Source organism: Toxotes jaculatrix, chromosome 1 (assembly GCF_017976425.1).
Source record: "Toxotes jaculatrix isolate fToxJac2 chromosome 1, fToxJac2.pri, whole genome shotgun sequence".
NCBI classification, from domain to species: domain Eukaryota; kingdom Metazoa; phylum Chordata; class Actinopteri; family Toxotidae; genus Toxotes; species Toxotes jaculatrix.
The window spans coordinates 6,746,900-6,763,423 of record NC_054394.1 but is presented as its reverse complement, the minus strand read 5'-3'; the positions used below and the strand labels follow the sequence as shown (position 1 = coordinate 6,763,423).

The 16,524-nt window shown below is 39.3% G+C and overlaps 1 protein-coding gene across 2 annotated transcripts in view; it reads right to left on the bottom strand.

Moving 5' to 3' along the window:
* The window catches only part of ntrk3b (neurotrophic tyrosine kinase, receptor, type 3b), a 163,584-nt gene that overhangs the window by 88,227 nt on the left and 58,833 nt on the right, over positions 1-16,524 (bottom strand). For both annotated transcript variants that reach the window (XM_041035594.1, XM_041035603.1), the window contains exon 4: positions 7,529-7,597. In XM_041035594.1, the coding sequence (XP_040891528.1) occupies positions 7,529-7,597 (69 nt within the window). The remainder of the gene's footprint in view (positions 1-7,528; positions 7,598-16,524) is intronic.

The following is a 16,524-nucleotide window of genomic DNA, read 5'->3' as shown; positions in this document are numbered from 1 at the left end:
ACGGTCTTTGACTATAAATGAGAAGTCTGCTTTTGTGTGAAATTGAAAACCCATTGTTTCAAATATTACTGTGAATTTTGAGTGGTATATCTGACACCATTGTCACTGGAACGTGCATACGTCATTTCTTTCTCTTTTTTTGCCTATTTTTTAAATCACAAGTTTCCATTTTCTGTCTCCATCTTTGATGCAAAGCACTCACTGCTGTTGTGTTTCTGCACTGCACTTCCCATAGATCACTTGTCAGTCAAACAGTGTGGTCAGTACTTTCATTATTATTATAGTGCAGAAAAGAGATAATCCAGCTGTCATGCCAATAGATTGGCTTCTAGAGTCTTGAAGCAGCTGACAGTCGAATGTATATTCATAGGCCATAGGCTGAATACAGAGACGTAGCCATGAACTGCATCACTGCTGCACTGTTGCTCTACCCCTGTCAGTAACATCAAATTATGCTCACTTTTCACTGTACGGGAGGAGTTGAGAGATTAGAGTTTTAAGAAAGAACAGTATAAATCAATCAGGGGGTATAAATGCACAAAAAAAAGGAGCGTTGACTCAACCAATGTCAAATTTAATACTCTTCTCGTCAGCAAGAGCTTTTACAACATAAGCATTTTCCCCTGATCCTACTAAATTTGCTAAACAGTTGCTTTTATCACACCACGCAAAGTGTGTATCATTGCTTCACCACACTCCTGGTTGCTGCTGGACTGGTGCCATCATTGTCACGCTGCATCTTCTGCTTATGTCAAGAATAAAGTGGCACGCTGCGAATAAATAAATCACTGTTTTCTCCCATCATTGCTTTTCTGTAAGGTTGCAGCCACTTAGCGTCCCAGCAGGCTCTCACACTACCTGACTTTTTTTTTTTTCCCCTCAAATCACTACGGCATAATTTTTCAGAGGAGCCAGACCCGACTTTGGCTTATCGACAAAACCACCTGCACTGCAATCATGTAGAGGAGCGGGGTCACCAGAGTCAGGCCAGGGAAGGCTCCAGGTAGCTGAAATGGACAAAGTGAGCAGCAGCTTAAGGCATTTTTTTCTTCAGAGTCAAAGATTGTAGCAGGGACTCTTCAGATACATTTGGTGGTTATTTTTAGAAGACAGATGCATTGAGAGGAGCTCTATATATGTATTCATGATGTATATTGAGGATGGATGATGTGATGTGTCCTGTCTATTTATAGTCTGACAAGTGTAGTGTACTCTTCTGTATTTAATGGATCGCGTTCTCTGTACTGCTTTCAGCCAGATCAATCCTATTTTTCACAGTTATGTAAACATGTAATTGTATGTTGTGTCGTATCGTTTTCACAGAAAGTGAAAATACAGACCACGTCGTCTGGGATGGATGGCGGAGATGGGAAAGATAACAACTTGTGAGTGTTCACCAATGGACTGTTATGCAATTACAGAGTCGGTTGTGTCAGAATTAAAATTCAGTGTACTGACAACATAACACCAAATCTGGGTGTTGAACAATGGCTTTGGCTGATATAAGGCTTCCATGTTTGTTTGCTTTTCAGGAAGTGAAAAGTTGGAGATATCAGAGAAAAAGTAGAGTTTCCCAATCACAAATACAACTTGAACACTACTTACAAGTTGTAAACTCCATGTACTTGGTTATGATTAGCTTAACATCAAACAGTAATATGGCAAAGAAAAGACTGGAATTAATTAGTTGTACTGATGGAATTAGTTCTGTGGAAATGTACGTTACACTGACTTCCACCATGTGAGCTGTTGTTGTAGGTGTTTCCATAATCCTTAATGTTAATAATATGTTTTTGTGCATTAATAACAATTATTTATATTAACAGTTTACAGTATTTGAAGCTAATGTGACTGAACAGCAGTCACACCAAAGGTAGACAGTATAGGATTAAGGACTTATTATACACATTCAAACATATATCAAAATATAGTTTCCACTGTTGCTTGTAGAATGACTCCAGGCCCTAGTTTCCAGCTGATTAAATCTTTGTTGCCATCATATTTGTAGTCTTTACCTCAGTATGTTGTGAATATCTAAAGAATTGTCAAATAATTAAATAGTCATTAGATTAGGGGTGGGTGATATGGCAAAAATATCACATCACGATTCTTTCAATGGTAAAATCACGATCACGATTTTATCACAGTTCATTTTTACAGTGAAGTTGATTTAGAACCAAACTATTTTCTTTGTAAAAACTTAGTTATAAAGGCAAAAAAAGTTACCTCTTTCCACTGTTTGCTGCTTCTCTCATATGGCATGCTTTTATCAAAGGCTTGTGTTATAGTTGGTTGTTTCTGTGTAATGTCTTTATCCGTTACCACTGGCTTATTGTGGTTGGCCTTGCTGCTTGGCTCTCACTAAATTGTTTCGGATGCTGCCTCTTCAGGTGGTTAAAGAGGTTTATTGTGTTGCCATCCGAAGCTCGAACCTTCTCTGTGCAAACTTTGCAAATGACAGTTGTTTGCGCTTTGTCGTTTGGAGAAAACCCAAACCAGTTCCATACGACTCAAGTGGAGTTCTTTTTGAGGACCAACTCCAAGCTTTCTCTTTCGTTGTTGGCCATGGCTACCCGCTACACCTTGACTAAAACAGCGAGGCTAGTAAAAAAAACCAAAAACAAATCAGCACTGCTCGTACTTTGCCATGATTGGTTGGTCATAGTCACGTGAAGCGGGCTGTTAGTTGCCCAAGGAAAAAAAAAACTTCTCGTGCGTCTGTGCGCAAGCATAGAGCTGCAATTAATAGAATGTGCCCTATAGACGATAATACGATCTCTCTCCTCTGGCAGATCGTCAACACTTTCTAATCCTTCACGATCTAATATCGTCATATCGCACACCCCTACATTGGATTATCAAATAATTTCTGTCAAGTGAATGGGATTGTTATGGTGAGCTGTCACTTCATACTGCCATGTAATTAACTACTGCTTTTCCCCCCCAGTATTTGGAGTAGTGTGATTATTGTACTTTCTCGTACTATTAAATATTTGTCCTTATCTTGGATGTCCATTCATAATGCAGTTTGTTTCTTTGCATATGAAATTCACTTGTGAATTATGGATTTAAAGTTTTATAAAAATAAACAAGCCAACGCTGCTCGCTGTATGAGCATTTATAAATGGCCAGAGCTGGGATACAGGTCATATAAGTTAAGGTCCACCAACTATTCTATGACACACCTACTGTTTGACACTGCATTGGACATTTAGTCACAGTAAGAGGTGACCAGGAAACCATACTGACGTTAGTTCAACGCAGAAGCAGGGATCTGCCCTTGGAAGCATATTTTCCCTGATACATATTTGAGTGTTTCTGAGTACAGATATCAAAAGACGGTTTGCTCTGAGGGGTGGTCAACCCACTGTCTCTTCCCACTCCATTTGTATATGGTGTCTAGGTATTTTACCTTTAAAGGAAAATGACCTTCTGATCGCATTGGTTTTATAAAATTTTTGATTTTACAAAAATAGTGTTGATAAGTGAAGGTATCCTCTTCATTCCCCACAAGTGTATACTGCTCAGCAGTCTGGGTTTTAAACTCATGACCTCTTCAACATTTAGGCCACTGCTGCCCCCAGTCTTGTCCTGACTACCACATTTAACATTTTAATACTGTCTTTTCCTCTTGCAAGTCAGGCTTTCATGTTTTTGAAGAGCCAGTTTAAATGTATTTCAGTAAGAGTTTGCCCTGAGTGCAATAGGATCCTAATGAAATGAAGGTTAAAATGTAGTAATTTACCTGTTCATAGAGCCCTTGGAAATTTAATGTTTAATTCATCCTAATCCACTGGCTGTCATATCAGAAGATTAGAGGTTTGATCTATTCATATTTCATCCATATTCAAAGAAAAATCCATTTTGCAGTGAGAGGCGTAAATGTTTGACTTTGCGTCGGCCCCTGCTTCCCAGAGAGTTGGGATTAAAGAAGCGCTAACAGAATAAAGGGATTCGGGATGCACATTGCCTCAGGCAGATCGCTTCAGTTGCTAAAGAAGGAGAATATTTTCCTCTTTTTTGTGGACCAGACAGAATAAGCTTCCTCGAAGACGGCGCTACTGGTGACTGCTGCTAACTCCGCTTTAAATAATCTCCAATAATATCGCCCTGGAAGCCACAGCGGCAGATTTAGCATTTAGCCGCCCCCTTCACCCTGCTACTGTTCTCAGGCTTGTGATTGGCTGAGCTGTGCAGCACACTGCTCCGGTCCTTTGGCTAAAGGGCACGCAGACAAAGAGGCAGAGCCGATTATCTGTGTCTCATCCAGAGGCGGCACACAGCAGACTTCTATTGTAAAGCTTCAATGTGATGTTGGGGCCTTTTCACAGGAGCCACAAAGGACTTGAGATTATTGAGATTTCACTGATAGTACTGCCATTGTTACTGATATTAAGATATTGCAGCGAGTGTGAAATATCTGTGCAATCAACCTGCAAAACAAAGCAACTGTTTTGCAGTTACACTTTACTGGGCTTGATAAGGAGCACCTGATAAGGGAAAAACAGACTTGATGTACATTAACTGATAGAAACCATTTTTTCCTCTTCACTTTGAACTATTGCCTCATTTGACTTTTGTTTCCGAGTGTGATTTTAATTGTGGAATCAGGTGCAAGAATCAGTCCCTCAAGGCTACAGAAAGCCAAACCCGAGACCACACAATGTGAGAGCGCTGGACTGCACATTCAGTACTTGTTTGAGGTTAACAGAGAAGCCCTGCCTTCAAGTTTAAGTAGCTGGATAAACGATTCAGCTACTTTAACATGTTCTACGCCCAATTAATTATGTTTGCAGTAGCGCTTACAAACAGAAAATGTAGCCTTTAATTCCAAGTTTGGCCAATCAGACTGCTGTGATGAAACTACATGGTGTTAAATGGGGATTTCAGAAGGGCGCTAGTACTTACTCAGTACTTAGTACTCACTTTTTTGTGCATTACCTTTTGGGTCAGCATGGTTCAAATGTACAAATGACCTATTTTCTTAATTGTCATTACAGTATGCACACCTCTATCCCATCTCATTTTCATTTCATTTTTACAAAAACGAAAGCACTTTAAGAGAGGAATTTTAGAAACAAATGTAGTAAAACAATATACCTTAATGAAATATATAATAAATTATTCAATGAAAAAGTTGTTATTTTAATACTTGTGAAGGGCGTCCTGTGTAAGTCCAGACTTAAATGAAACCATTACATTTTCTATTCATAGCAGGTCACTGTCACCGATGTGTCGCAGCTTTGAAACTGGTACTCTTTCATTGTTACAAAAAAAGAAATACAATTACAATAACAGTGCCTAGAGTGACTGAGATAACACAGTGTAGCGACAGCGTCGTGGCAAAGGACCACGCTCTCCTTTCGTCACATAAAACGGAAATTATTTCAGCTGGTTTGATCTTCCCCTATTTACATAATATCAGTGTAGTTCAGCAGCACGGGTGGGCACTCACCATTGATACTGCATTGTGTATTATTCTAATAATTAAAGGCAAAAGCCGACCGGTGAGCGCGCTTCATTTGGCATGATTGAATGATTGACACCTACCAAGCTAATATGGTTTGGGTGAGCACGTAGACACAGTGAAGAGAGTAATGATGTCAGGGCCACGTCGCAGACTCTGCCCATGATAGAGTGACTCATTTCCTATTAGCGAGGCCTGATTCCACATGGCTTCCTTCTTGCATAACGCCTCAGCCCACGTCTGTGCCGCCACGCCACTCCAACTGACACCTCTTAACTAAACACACCAAATGGAATAGACTTAAACCCTCACTCCTCATCAGCATTCACCAGGAAACACAGGCATCACCCTGCCCTGCTTTTCACGTAGAACAACAAAGACACCATTTGTACGCATCTAAAATGGTTGCTTAAGAAGAAATAGGATTGCACATCAGAGCAAATCGTGCTCTGGGAGATGGAACGGTGATTTGGTTAAAGAAGGATCTGTACTAGTTATCTTAGTTAGTTTGCTCCATGTGATGCAGTCTGTCTAAGAATTTAAGGTCATTAAACTTTTGAACTGTCACTACTTCAGTGTCTCTGTAGGCAAAATGGACCCAATCTTGTTTCATACAAGTGTGAAATTAAGGCGGCACTGTATAATATTCTCAATGGTGAATTAGTAACTAAGAACATTAAGTGCTGCACGACTGTTCTGAGGTTTTTGTGCTTTACTTGAGTTTTTCTATTTTATTCTGTTTCGTACTTCATTACATTTTAGAGAGAAATAATTTGAAATCACACTCTTTTAGTATTCCAGTGTTTTGCACTTATATACATTTTCATTTATTTTATTATTGCAGGTTATATTTCATTATTGTTTTTTAATAATAAAACATGTTCCGTTTATTTATTAGTAATTTTATTAAGAGTTAGACACTCAAATATGTTGTTAATCTGAATGATCAGGGATGTGTAGGTGTGGTTTGATCACATATAACTGACAGTGACCAAATTCCTAATTGTTGATTGGTGGATAAAAGTGTATGACATCACCTTTTTCTGAATGAGTCTGCTGCAGCAGCAGCCATAAGAGAAACGAAATGTCAAACTAGCTTACACATAATCTGAATTGAACAGCTGGTAAGACAACAAAAGTACAGAACTTCTACAATCCAGTGAAGAACGAAATTCACAACCCAATAACAGGCATTCTGAGGGATTCAGAGGCCCATCTGCCTCTGATCAGGGCCCATAGTGAGATGACACTTGTGTAGCACTGGTATGGGGTCTGGTGTGAATTGCTTCCTACGCAGGATGGATGAGAACGAGTGTTCTGTAATATCCTGCGAGTGTGAGGGATAAGTTTTGCTCAGGGTGACAGGTAAATGCCCCAAAATGCAAAACTACGGTGTCAGTGTAAGCAGGGCTTTCCCTCCACTCCTCTGCCTGGAGAGTACAGCAGCAGGACAACCCCAGATCAGCATTGTGGCATGTTCTCAGTGGACTTGCCCTGCTTCTACCTCTGAAAATAGCACAATAAGGAGGCCTGCTTGAAATAGTCTTGTTTCACATCCTGCTTATACCTCAGCTCTATATGCTAGGAGGCACAGGAAGCAGCTCCAGTGTTCAAAGCGCAGCGAAGGTTCAGATGATGGACAGTGCTGACAGGGGTAATGATGTGTAAATTACAAGCGGGTCGACATTGCAATGTTCTCCCCGGTGGTGAAAGAGCAAACTCATTTCATAAACACAATGATCGCTAAAATATTCATAACAAACAAGAAAATGGGGTCAGACTCCCTCCTCCCACCAGGCCATTACATTTCCTTTGTGTGTGTTAATTAAGTCAACAAATGACTTATAGGATCATAGTGTCACTATACCGCCTATAGGTTCTGTCTTTTACATGTGCTCAGACAAATTAGGGGTTTTGTACAACAAAGACAGGAATTATAATGGAATGCAGTGAAGACAATTTGTATTGAGGCAGATAGTGTGCAAGGAGTCATGATAAATTGCTCTAATAAAATACAAACAAAAGCCAACGAGAGAGATCAGAAGAGGGAAGAAGACTTACAGCTCGGAGAGTTGGAGGTGCTGGAAGAGCTGCCATGACAGAGTGGTGAGAGGATTCTTTGACAAGTTTCTGTGGAGGGAAAAAAACAAAGATAAAGTTAAATTAAATTATTTTAGAGGAATTATTTTATGTCTCTTGCTTGATGTCATGTCTGTTCCATTTTGTACCATTTTGTTACTTCTAGTTTTGATGTCCATTGGTTACAGAAAATCACTTTTTTTTTAAGGTCATTTTGATAATTTGTTTTTTTCTGTCTCATCCCCACATCACTGTGTATTTCTATATACAGTACTATGATGTTTATAAGCATGTGAATCAAACTAAATTCCACTAAAATAAAGTACCGAACTAGATATACAAGCCTGCACTAATCGCTGAAAATAAGGTAAAGTATTATTGACATGGAAAGGGAAACAGGCCTGGCTGTGTGGAGCTTCAGGGCTCAGCCAACTCAATAAAAGAAAGTTGACTGCTTTCAAGTCAAATAATTCAATTGACTTAAGGAACCCCTGCAGCTCAGGAAGCCACTAAATTCAATAGCAGATAGCCAGTGACTTCCAAGTGATTTGACCAGAACCTTTAATCAGTTTAAACATGAACAACAGGCATCTGTCTATACAGTTATTAAGTAATACAACATCTCTGTGAGGCAATTAACACAGCAGTTCGACATAAAGTACACTATCAAATCCTATTATCAGTCCATTTGCCATCAATGTACGACATTACATCATGAGAGAAAAATGAAAGAGCAGCCTTCCATCTGATCGGATGTTTTCTTTGATGTGATCAGTTCCTTAACAACTCGTGCACTTTTCATATTATTGTGACTTTGAACACAACACTGCAGCTCACAGTGTGTATCCAGTTGCACTAAGTGAAATGACAGAGGATATAGCATGTACATACAGTGCGATAAGACAGAATTTTAAAGCAGACATGGGGTTGGTAGAAATATCACTGAAATACAGCCACTTAAAAACTGAATGTATGTTAGAATACACAAAAAATGGCCCATTAAACATTACAGATAATCATTTTAACAATACAACGTGAGTGTGTAAAGAAATCCAGATTTTAATATTCTAAGGACAAAACCTACTAAAACATATGACAAAATATAATCAGAAAAATATGTACAATATAATTTAAAATATGATATATATGCAGTGTGAAATAAAAATGTCAGATAAGTAACAATATGGAGCAATACAGAAGTACACAGTAGTAAATTATACTTTTTAGTATATTTTTTAAATCTCCATTTGTGTACAGCGACTGACTGCATTCACAATGGCACTCTCACACACACACAAGCACACACACAAGGTTAATTTGTATGGAAGACCTAATAGATACTCCTGTAACCAGAAGTGTCGCTATGGCAACGGCGAGCTAAGGATGTTGCAGGACTTTCTTATTTCCTGTGATATCACACATGCACACATGCAATCACACATGCACACAGAGACACACTCACACAAACACACACATACACACACACAATTGAAACCCACACAAGCAGGTTTGCATGAAGTTACTCATACACGCTAGTTAAATACTGTCACCTTGAAATGTGTGCTGGTGTGAATGCGCTGCTCTGAATAAAGGAGATGTGTGTGAGAATATGTAAAGATGCTGCATGAAATTTCACCTCCCAGAGAAAACCTGTGGTCCCACAGGGCCTGTGTTATACTCTGAAAGAATAAATTACAGGGAGAGAGGAAGAGAAGGAAAAGGTGGGCGAGCAAACAGCAGCTCATTAGGTGATGTAGAGCGGGGCCGCTCAACATTTTACGTCAAATCGCACACTCCAAAATAGACACACATTTAGACCTCAGATCTCCAAATAGACACTCGTCAAATGACAGACCCGAAAATAGACACACGTTAGACCAAATATACATACATTCGATCGACTCCAAAGACATGCACAGAGATGTCAAACATTCAAACAGACGCTCATCAGGCCGCAGACCTTCAGCTGAAGGTTTTGTTGTTGTTTTTATAGTCTATTATAAAACAGTCAGTTTCAGCACCAGTGCTCCAACTCTGGAACTCACTCCCACCGGACATACGACACTTCGACTCTCTCCCTCAATTTAAATCCAGACTCAAAACTCACCTTTTCAAAATAGCATACTCTCTCTAATTGCATTGTCCCATTCTGTACTGTGTTGCGTGTATCTGTAGTCTTTTGTATTTGTTTTATTTTTGCTGTATTTGTTTGATCTTTATAAAGTGTCCTTGAATGTCAAGAAAGGCACTTATAAATTAAATGTATTATTATTTTTTTTTTATTATTATTATTGCACAGAAGCCTTCAGATGGGATAGGATACTTTCTGGTGAGTGAATCACAAAAACTTAAACCCTGGGACCCCCTGAAACCACCTTGAAGGCCTTGAGGAATCAACTCAAGGGGCCCTGAAAGTCCCTAGACTGTGGACCAAGAGCAGGAACCCAAACAGCAGGTTAGGCTTAAATTTAGTTGTAAAAACTGCACAAGTACATGTTACTGTAGTTCAATAAAATGACACCTTTTTGTGTTTTTATAAAAATGGAGGATGCACATGTTCTTATATATATATATATATTCTTTGTGCTGTGCTGTGCATGTTCTACAAACCGTGTGTGTTATTCATGACATTGTTTAATATGTGATAAACATTGTAAAAATCTGCATCTCCTTTATTCAGTAATGTTACTACTGTGATCTATACTGATCTAACAGTCGCTAGAAAACAACAAAGAATAATAAATAATACTCATGAATTCATATAAACTGAGCCACTGCCATAGATACATTTTGAATGTATCTACTTCAAACATTAAAAAAATAAAAGCATTAATCCACATAAACCTTTCAATTAAATGACAAATGTAAACATGAGAGGAGAGGAGAGGAGAGGAGAGGAGAGGAGAGGAGAGGAGAAGGGGAGTGTTTCCTGAGCAGAGAGTGAGACCTCCTTCACATCTCTGGCAGGAAGTGTTCTGTTTTCAAAGGTCATCCTTCGTATCTCGACAAGAAATGTCAGCTAAAATTGGATTGGGGGGAGAGGGGGGAGGGTAAACGAATTAATAAATATATAAACAAATCAACAAATAAGCCATCAAAGCTGACGGAATTCCAAAAGACAGGAGGTGAGGAGGGCCAAGTGCTGGGGAGAGGGGGGCCAATGATTATTAAATTAAAAAATTAGCGGTGTAGAAAATTAATCTATTTATAAGCTAGGCAGCTCAGTTTCCAGGACTGGAAGGACACACTGTATAACACCACCCAACAAAGACAGACACACACACACACTCACACACACACGCACACACACAGACCTCCATTACTTTGACTAAACTGTGACACAGACAGCATCAGCATCCACACAACAGTTTTTCAGTCTCAAATCATCTCTGCTCCTGAGACAGCGTTCATTTGAATAAGGAATTATAATTATGTGATTCACATTAAATTTTCATCAGGTTGGGGTAAAAAAAAATGTGTGTAACAGCGACGGATGTATCTAGGTGTTAATATTGATGACAGCATTGGCTCCCCAGCCAGAGGGCGACGAAGTGAATGCTAAACTGAACCTGGGTATTTGCTCCTCTGCAGAGGAGATGCAACTCCTCCTCCCTCCTTCTTTAATAATTCTGTTTGGCACAGATGCCATTGGGAGGGCTTGGCTACTCGAGAGGGTTGGCTAATTAGTGCAGCATCACTGGTAGCTACTGTCTGAGTGTGGGGGAGCTCTGCAGATTGACATTCAAGACCACGCAGAGGAGAACCAGACAGCCACTGAGCGGGATGTCGCAACCGATCAGCGGCATTGGACGTTGTGAAGTCTAGTCGTCATCTGTCACGCTGAGGAGAAGCTGCTAATACCACAAACTAATTACTTCTTTTTTTCCTGTTCCTTTTTACACCATTTTGTTACTTATAAACAGATTTTCTTTTCCTTTAAATGTCTCAGAGCCCTTTATGTTATGAGTAATGTCGATGACTTTGAGCTGCAAAAACACACCTTTCAAAATAGAACGTCTAACTTTAAAATATCAGTGGTGTCAATCTTAAAAGAAAGTTGTTTTTCTTCAGTCTTGAAAAGCTGACATTTTACAGTAGGAAGGTTTTTCTTGTCCAGCAGCCATTTGCAGTTCATGAAATTATGTTGCATTAATAATATAAAGGTAAAGGTAGCTGGATCTAGGCCATGTTTTGTCTTAAACATGAAACGAGCTGTACAAATTCTGAGTGTGTGTGTGCGTGTGTACAAATAAGAAAACATTGCTTTTGTTTCCCCAAAGGAGAAATTACCGGATGAAGTAAAATACATAAAATCCCAACCTGTTTAATGAAAATACACAGTCATTCTGTTCCTCTCTATCACTGACTGATGCAACACAACAATGATTCAGCCTGCAGTCAAGTTCTCATCCAAGCTTTTATTCTTCCAAACACCCAGAAAAACATCCTCTTGGAAACACTCTCCAAGAAGACTGGGTGAATGTCAACATTCAAAGATGAAATGCTTTGCCAGGTATTATTCTGCAGGTTTTGAATTTATTATGTTGATCCAGAGCCTAAAACATCAAAGCCATAACCCCTTGTCACCAAAGGTATTCCCAAAATGAACAGTCCCCCTCATTTGCCAAGGCTGAACTTATTACAACCCCAAGACTGTCCTTCAGCTCGAAGGTGAAAAATAAAAAGTTAACTCCAAAGTGAAAAATACAGGTTTAAACCACCCCTAATTTCTGCATGAGTCTATGCCACTCCAGCCTTCTGCATGTCTCTCCCTTATAATGCTCAGAACTTATTTCATGCTTTTCATCCCACCCAGTGTAACTAGGCATCTGATGGTCCACTGGTCCGTCCCCTTTACAGCTGAAACTGCATGCATCCTGCCTGAATGCGCACAGTGATGGAGCACTGAACGTATGTATGTTGATATGCATATTCAGCCCGAGCAGCAATGTCTCTGTCACAGGCTGAAAATGAGTACTTCAAATATCTTAGGCCTCTTAAGCCCCAGTCGGACAGGATTTATTTCTCTAGGGGACCTGGGGTGATTTTAACATTACCTGCGCTGGTCAGTGATTTTAATCCCATCCCAAGTGTATGTGAGTAATTTTTCACCCACAATACAGTTATACTGACAGGTGCAATTACCTAATGTATCTTGGTATGAACTTGCTGGCACTCCTGTACTTTTTTGGCCTGTATTTATTTACATTCTGTCAAACTGCCACCATTAAAAGTAAGCTGAATTAGCTATTACGAGTTTCTGTCTGCAGTGTCATCATGGATGTACAGATAACTGGGACTGGTTTAATTTCATACTAAAGAAAACTTTGAAATATGATGATTTTCGGGTTCTTCAAATTCTAAATTCTAAATAATTTTTGTAACATATATGTTTCATCGCCCCCTTGTGGACACTCTCTTTTTGGCTTTGTGGAATGTTCATGTCTATTACAGGCCATTTCCTGTAATTCCCCAATGGTTAAAATGCCACGTGGAATGATGAGTTTAATTACAGAGGAGCACAGTCAATATTTTATTTCCCACCTCCCCTTGTAATGTTAATCACATCTGAATGGGGTTTTGGTTCAGTGGTTCTCAACCTGGGGGACTCAGCCTCCAAGGGGCTTGTGAAATAATTCCCAGGGATTGCCAGATGGTTGAGAAAAAAATAAAATCACATATTAAAAATAAAATAACATATTTAAGACTGGGGAATAGCTTTTACATTACATCGCCCGTACAAGTGATATAATTTTCCTTAGAATCGATTTTATTGAGTGCGTTTGTGAGTCAAAGTGTGCATGCATATGACTTTCTGACTGAATATAAAAAAAAAAAAACTCTTTCATTTGGCGCTTTTGTGCCACAGTATTGTGTTTAACCAACCAGCTATAGCCAGTTTTGCTAGCTATTACATGGAAAGGCAATATATTCAGGGCTTAATTTATAAATCAGAAGGTCTCTGAACACAGAGAGGGAGCTGTTGTGGTGGGTCAGGGGGAGAGAAAAAGTCAAGGAATATATCAGAAATCCATGGTGCCTGCAGCGCTTTTGACAAAGCCTAGGTGCTGGCTGTTAAAATTAAACAAAACCAAACACAACTGTCATCACAAACACCGCATTATTCATTTTTTATTTACATTTATTATTCAGAGCATTCACAATAATCACTCAAAATCAGCAGGGGGAAGTGCATAGAAACAGCTGTTTATAGTTTGCAGCTCACTCTCTCCCTCTCCCTCTCTGTCTGTCTCTCTCTGACTGTCCTTCACTTCCTTGTCGTTTCCCTTCTGTCTGTGGATTAGTACAATGGAAGGAAAATGGAATTAGGACCGAAAGCTCTTTTGACAACCATGAAATGCAAGCAGGCTGAGAAACCAACCTAAGTGACGTGCTCTGTCTGCCTTTCAATCTCCTTGGTTCCATTTCAGTACCATGGACAGCACCACACCTTCACGCACACGTTTAGCCACACTCTCTTCACCATCTCACAGCGCAAACGCCCACTTGCTTAGCTGTGGGGCGTCGAGTAATCACGGGCCAAAATATTAAGACACCAAAAATCACTGAAGCACACAGCACCATATAGTGCATCTATATGTATATGTGACAAAGGAGGTGCAGACAGTTTACGGGTGATTGGCGTGTTTGCATCGCGCTGTTGTGAGTTATGTGTTGATTCTTCCAGTATCGTTGATGCCACTAATAACTGATGTTCTAAAATGAGTGTGTACTGTATGTGTATCTCTTGAAGTTCATGTATTGTTACATGAGGATCAGTTCACTCAGGCGACTCCCTGTTGCTGCACAGGCACTTTGAATCTTTTCAACTGAACGTAACTGTTGTTTAACCACTACAAAATAAATGGTGCCTTCCACTGAACTCTGGTCAGAGTTGGTTTGGGTCGGCAACTAAACTATTTGGTTAAGGTATGAAATAGACTGTTGTAAAAGTAAGTGTAAAAAATGTTAGAGAAGTTGAGAGAGAGCACACAAACCCAGATATCTGGTTTTGATGCCCATGCTCCACCTAGACCTTTACAACACTACTTTTTTGTTGAGCTACATGAACATCACGCACATCATTTTGAATTTATTTTTAAGATGGACATTGAATACGACGTGTAAAATGTGTAACCATGTCATAAACAGTTACATTACATGACTACCTTTAACGTAACATAGTAGCTAATTAGACACAGTTCCCCTCAGTTCCATGGAGCCATAAGTTCACTGTTTTGTCTCACTCATCACTCTCCATCATGTTTCAAGCTTGTTACAGCATGCAGCTGTTTTAAGCCAAAAACTTCTCATAAACCCACTGAACACTACCCACACAGCACAACAGCAGGCAGAGAGTTTGCAGCTAGCTAGTAGTGAAGCATATAGCAGCTAAAGAGCCAGGTCTTTCACTCAGCTGGTGGAAACAAAACAAACAAAACAGAACAAACAGGAGAATGAATTTGTTCATTCGTTTGCCAGGTGGCAAGAAACGAGACTCTTCTCCCACAAAAAACGGGCGTCAGTCATTTCAACAAATACCAAGTAACAACTCTAACAGCTCCAAATCAGTGCTAATGTTGCTCTTGTTGTTTTTGTTGTTTCAGTAAGAAAGCAAATGTTTGCTAACACACAAAATTGTTTTGCTGCTTTAGAATATTTCTTTTCCCACATTAAATTAATCTATTGGTCCCTAGATCTGTGTTGCGATTCCTGTTCTAATTATAATGTGCTCCCATTGTCAAATGTCTTTAACATTGTAGACTCCACAGTTGGCTACTTGTTTGTAATGATTATTTTATTTATTCATTTTGTGCATATTTTATATGTTTTTTTAACTCTTCAATCCAGTAAGACAAAAAGTCAACAATTTAAAATGTATTAATTTAATGCTTTAATTGTTGAACTTCTCAGGTGTCAGGCTAAGCGTGGCATTTTTAAACATCAGTATGCATCGGTGACTTTTTCAAATTAACTGTACTACCTGTGGTATAATTAGCATAAATAGTGGCTTCAAAGTCAATGTGACAGGAAAATTTTGCCCACCTCATCTCCTTAGGTTTCTCCAAGTCATTTTTGACCTATAACAGAGGATTAGCTTCTCACTCATGCTAAACAATGTTCTTTTACGTTTTAAATCCAGATGATTTTGGCTCAACCTAACCTGAGGACACTTAACTGTAAAATACCATATAGAAGCTGGAGGCGGCTCAGTGACAGTCTCATTTGTTTACAGTAATTACCCAAATGTCTCAAAATCAATGAGGTAATGATTTATTAATGACAATTCACAGGTGGAAAACAATCACCGAGCATGGTTACTTGGCTGTCCTCTTTAGGTTTGCTTTGCCTCTGGTGAAGCTCATAAACTTTCGAAGCAGAGGTATCAAAAATATACTCTTGATATGGAAATGTCTCTTCTGTTTTAAACACTGCGTCCCATCAAAACTTCAAGCAACAATCCAGCAAGAAGACAAACTGTAAATCATTTATGAAAAAGAATCAGATACGCCATGGGATGTACTGATGGATGTGCTTCAGTGAGACAGAGCTTGTATCGTATTATTGGTAAAGGCATTAGAATGAATGTGCTCGAAATCTCCCTCCTTAGGCAGTTCAATCACTGGAAATACAAAGCGGGGGAGGGAGTTCCTTAAATTGTGTTGGAGGTACCGTATGGAATTCATTTAATCAAAACAGCCAGGCAGAAACTTCAAACAGCCACCACTTCATTATAATCGAGAATATTATTCGCCCCAAATCTGCATCAAGCATAGGTAAGGTTGGCTCTGGGGAAGAGGGATAAAAATAGTTGATTCTTTAATCTCAGAAAAATCCTCTGGTTGTGGTATATTTGTGCATGTGTCGTGCTAATCTCACAGCAGAATTCCTCTCATCTGCTTTTAAACCTGTTTATTCCTCCTCCACATCCACCCAGGTTAAATAACATGAAAGTGGAACTACTATCAGAGTATTCT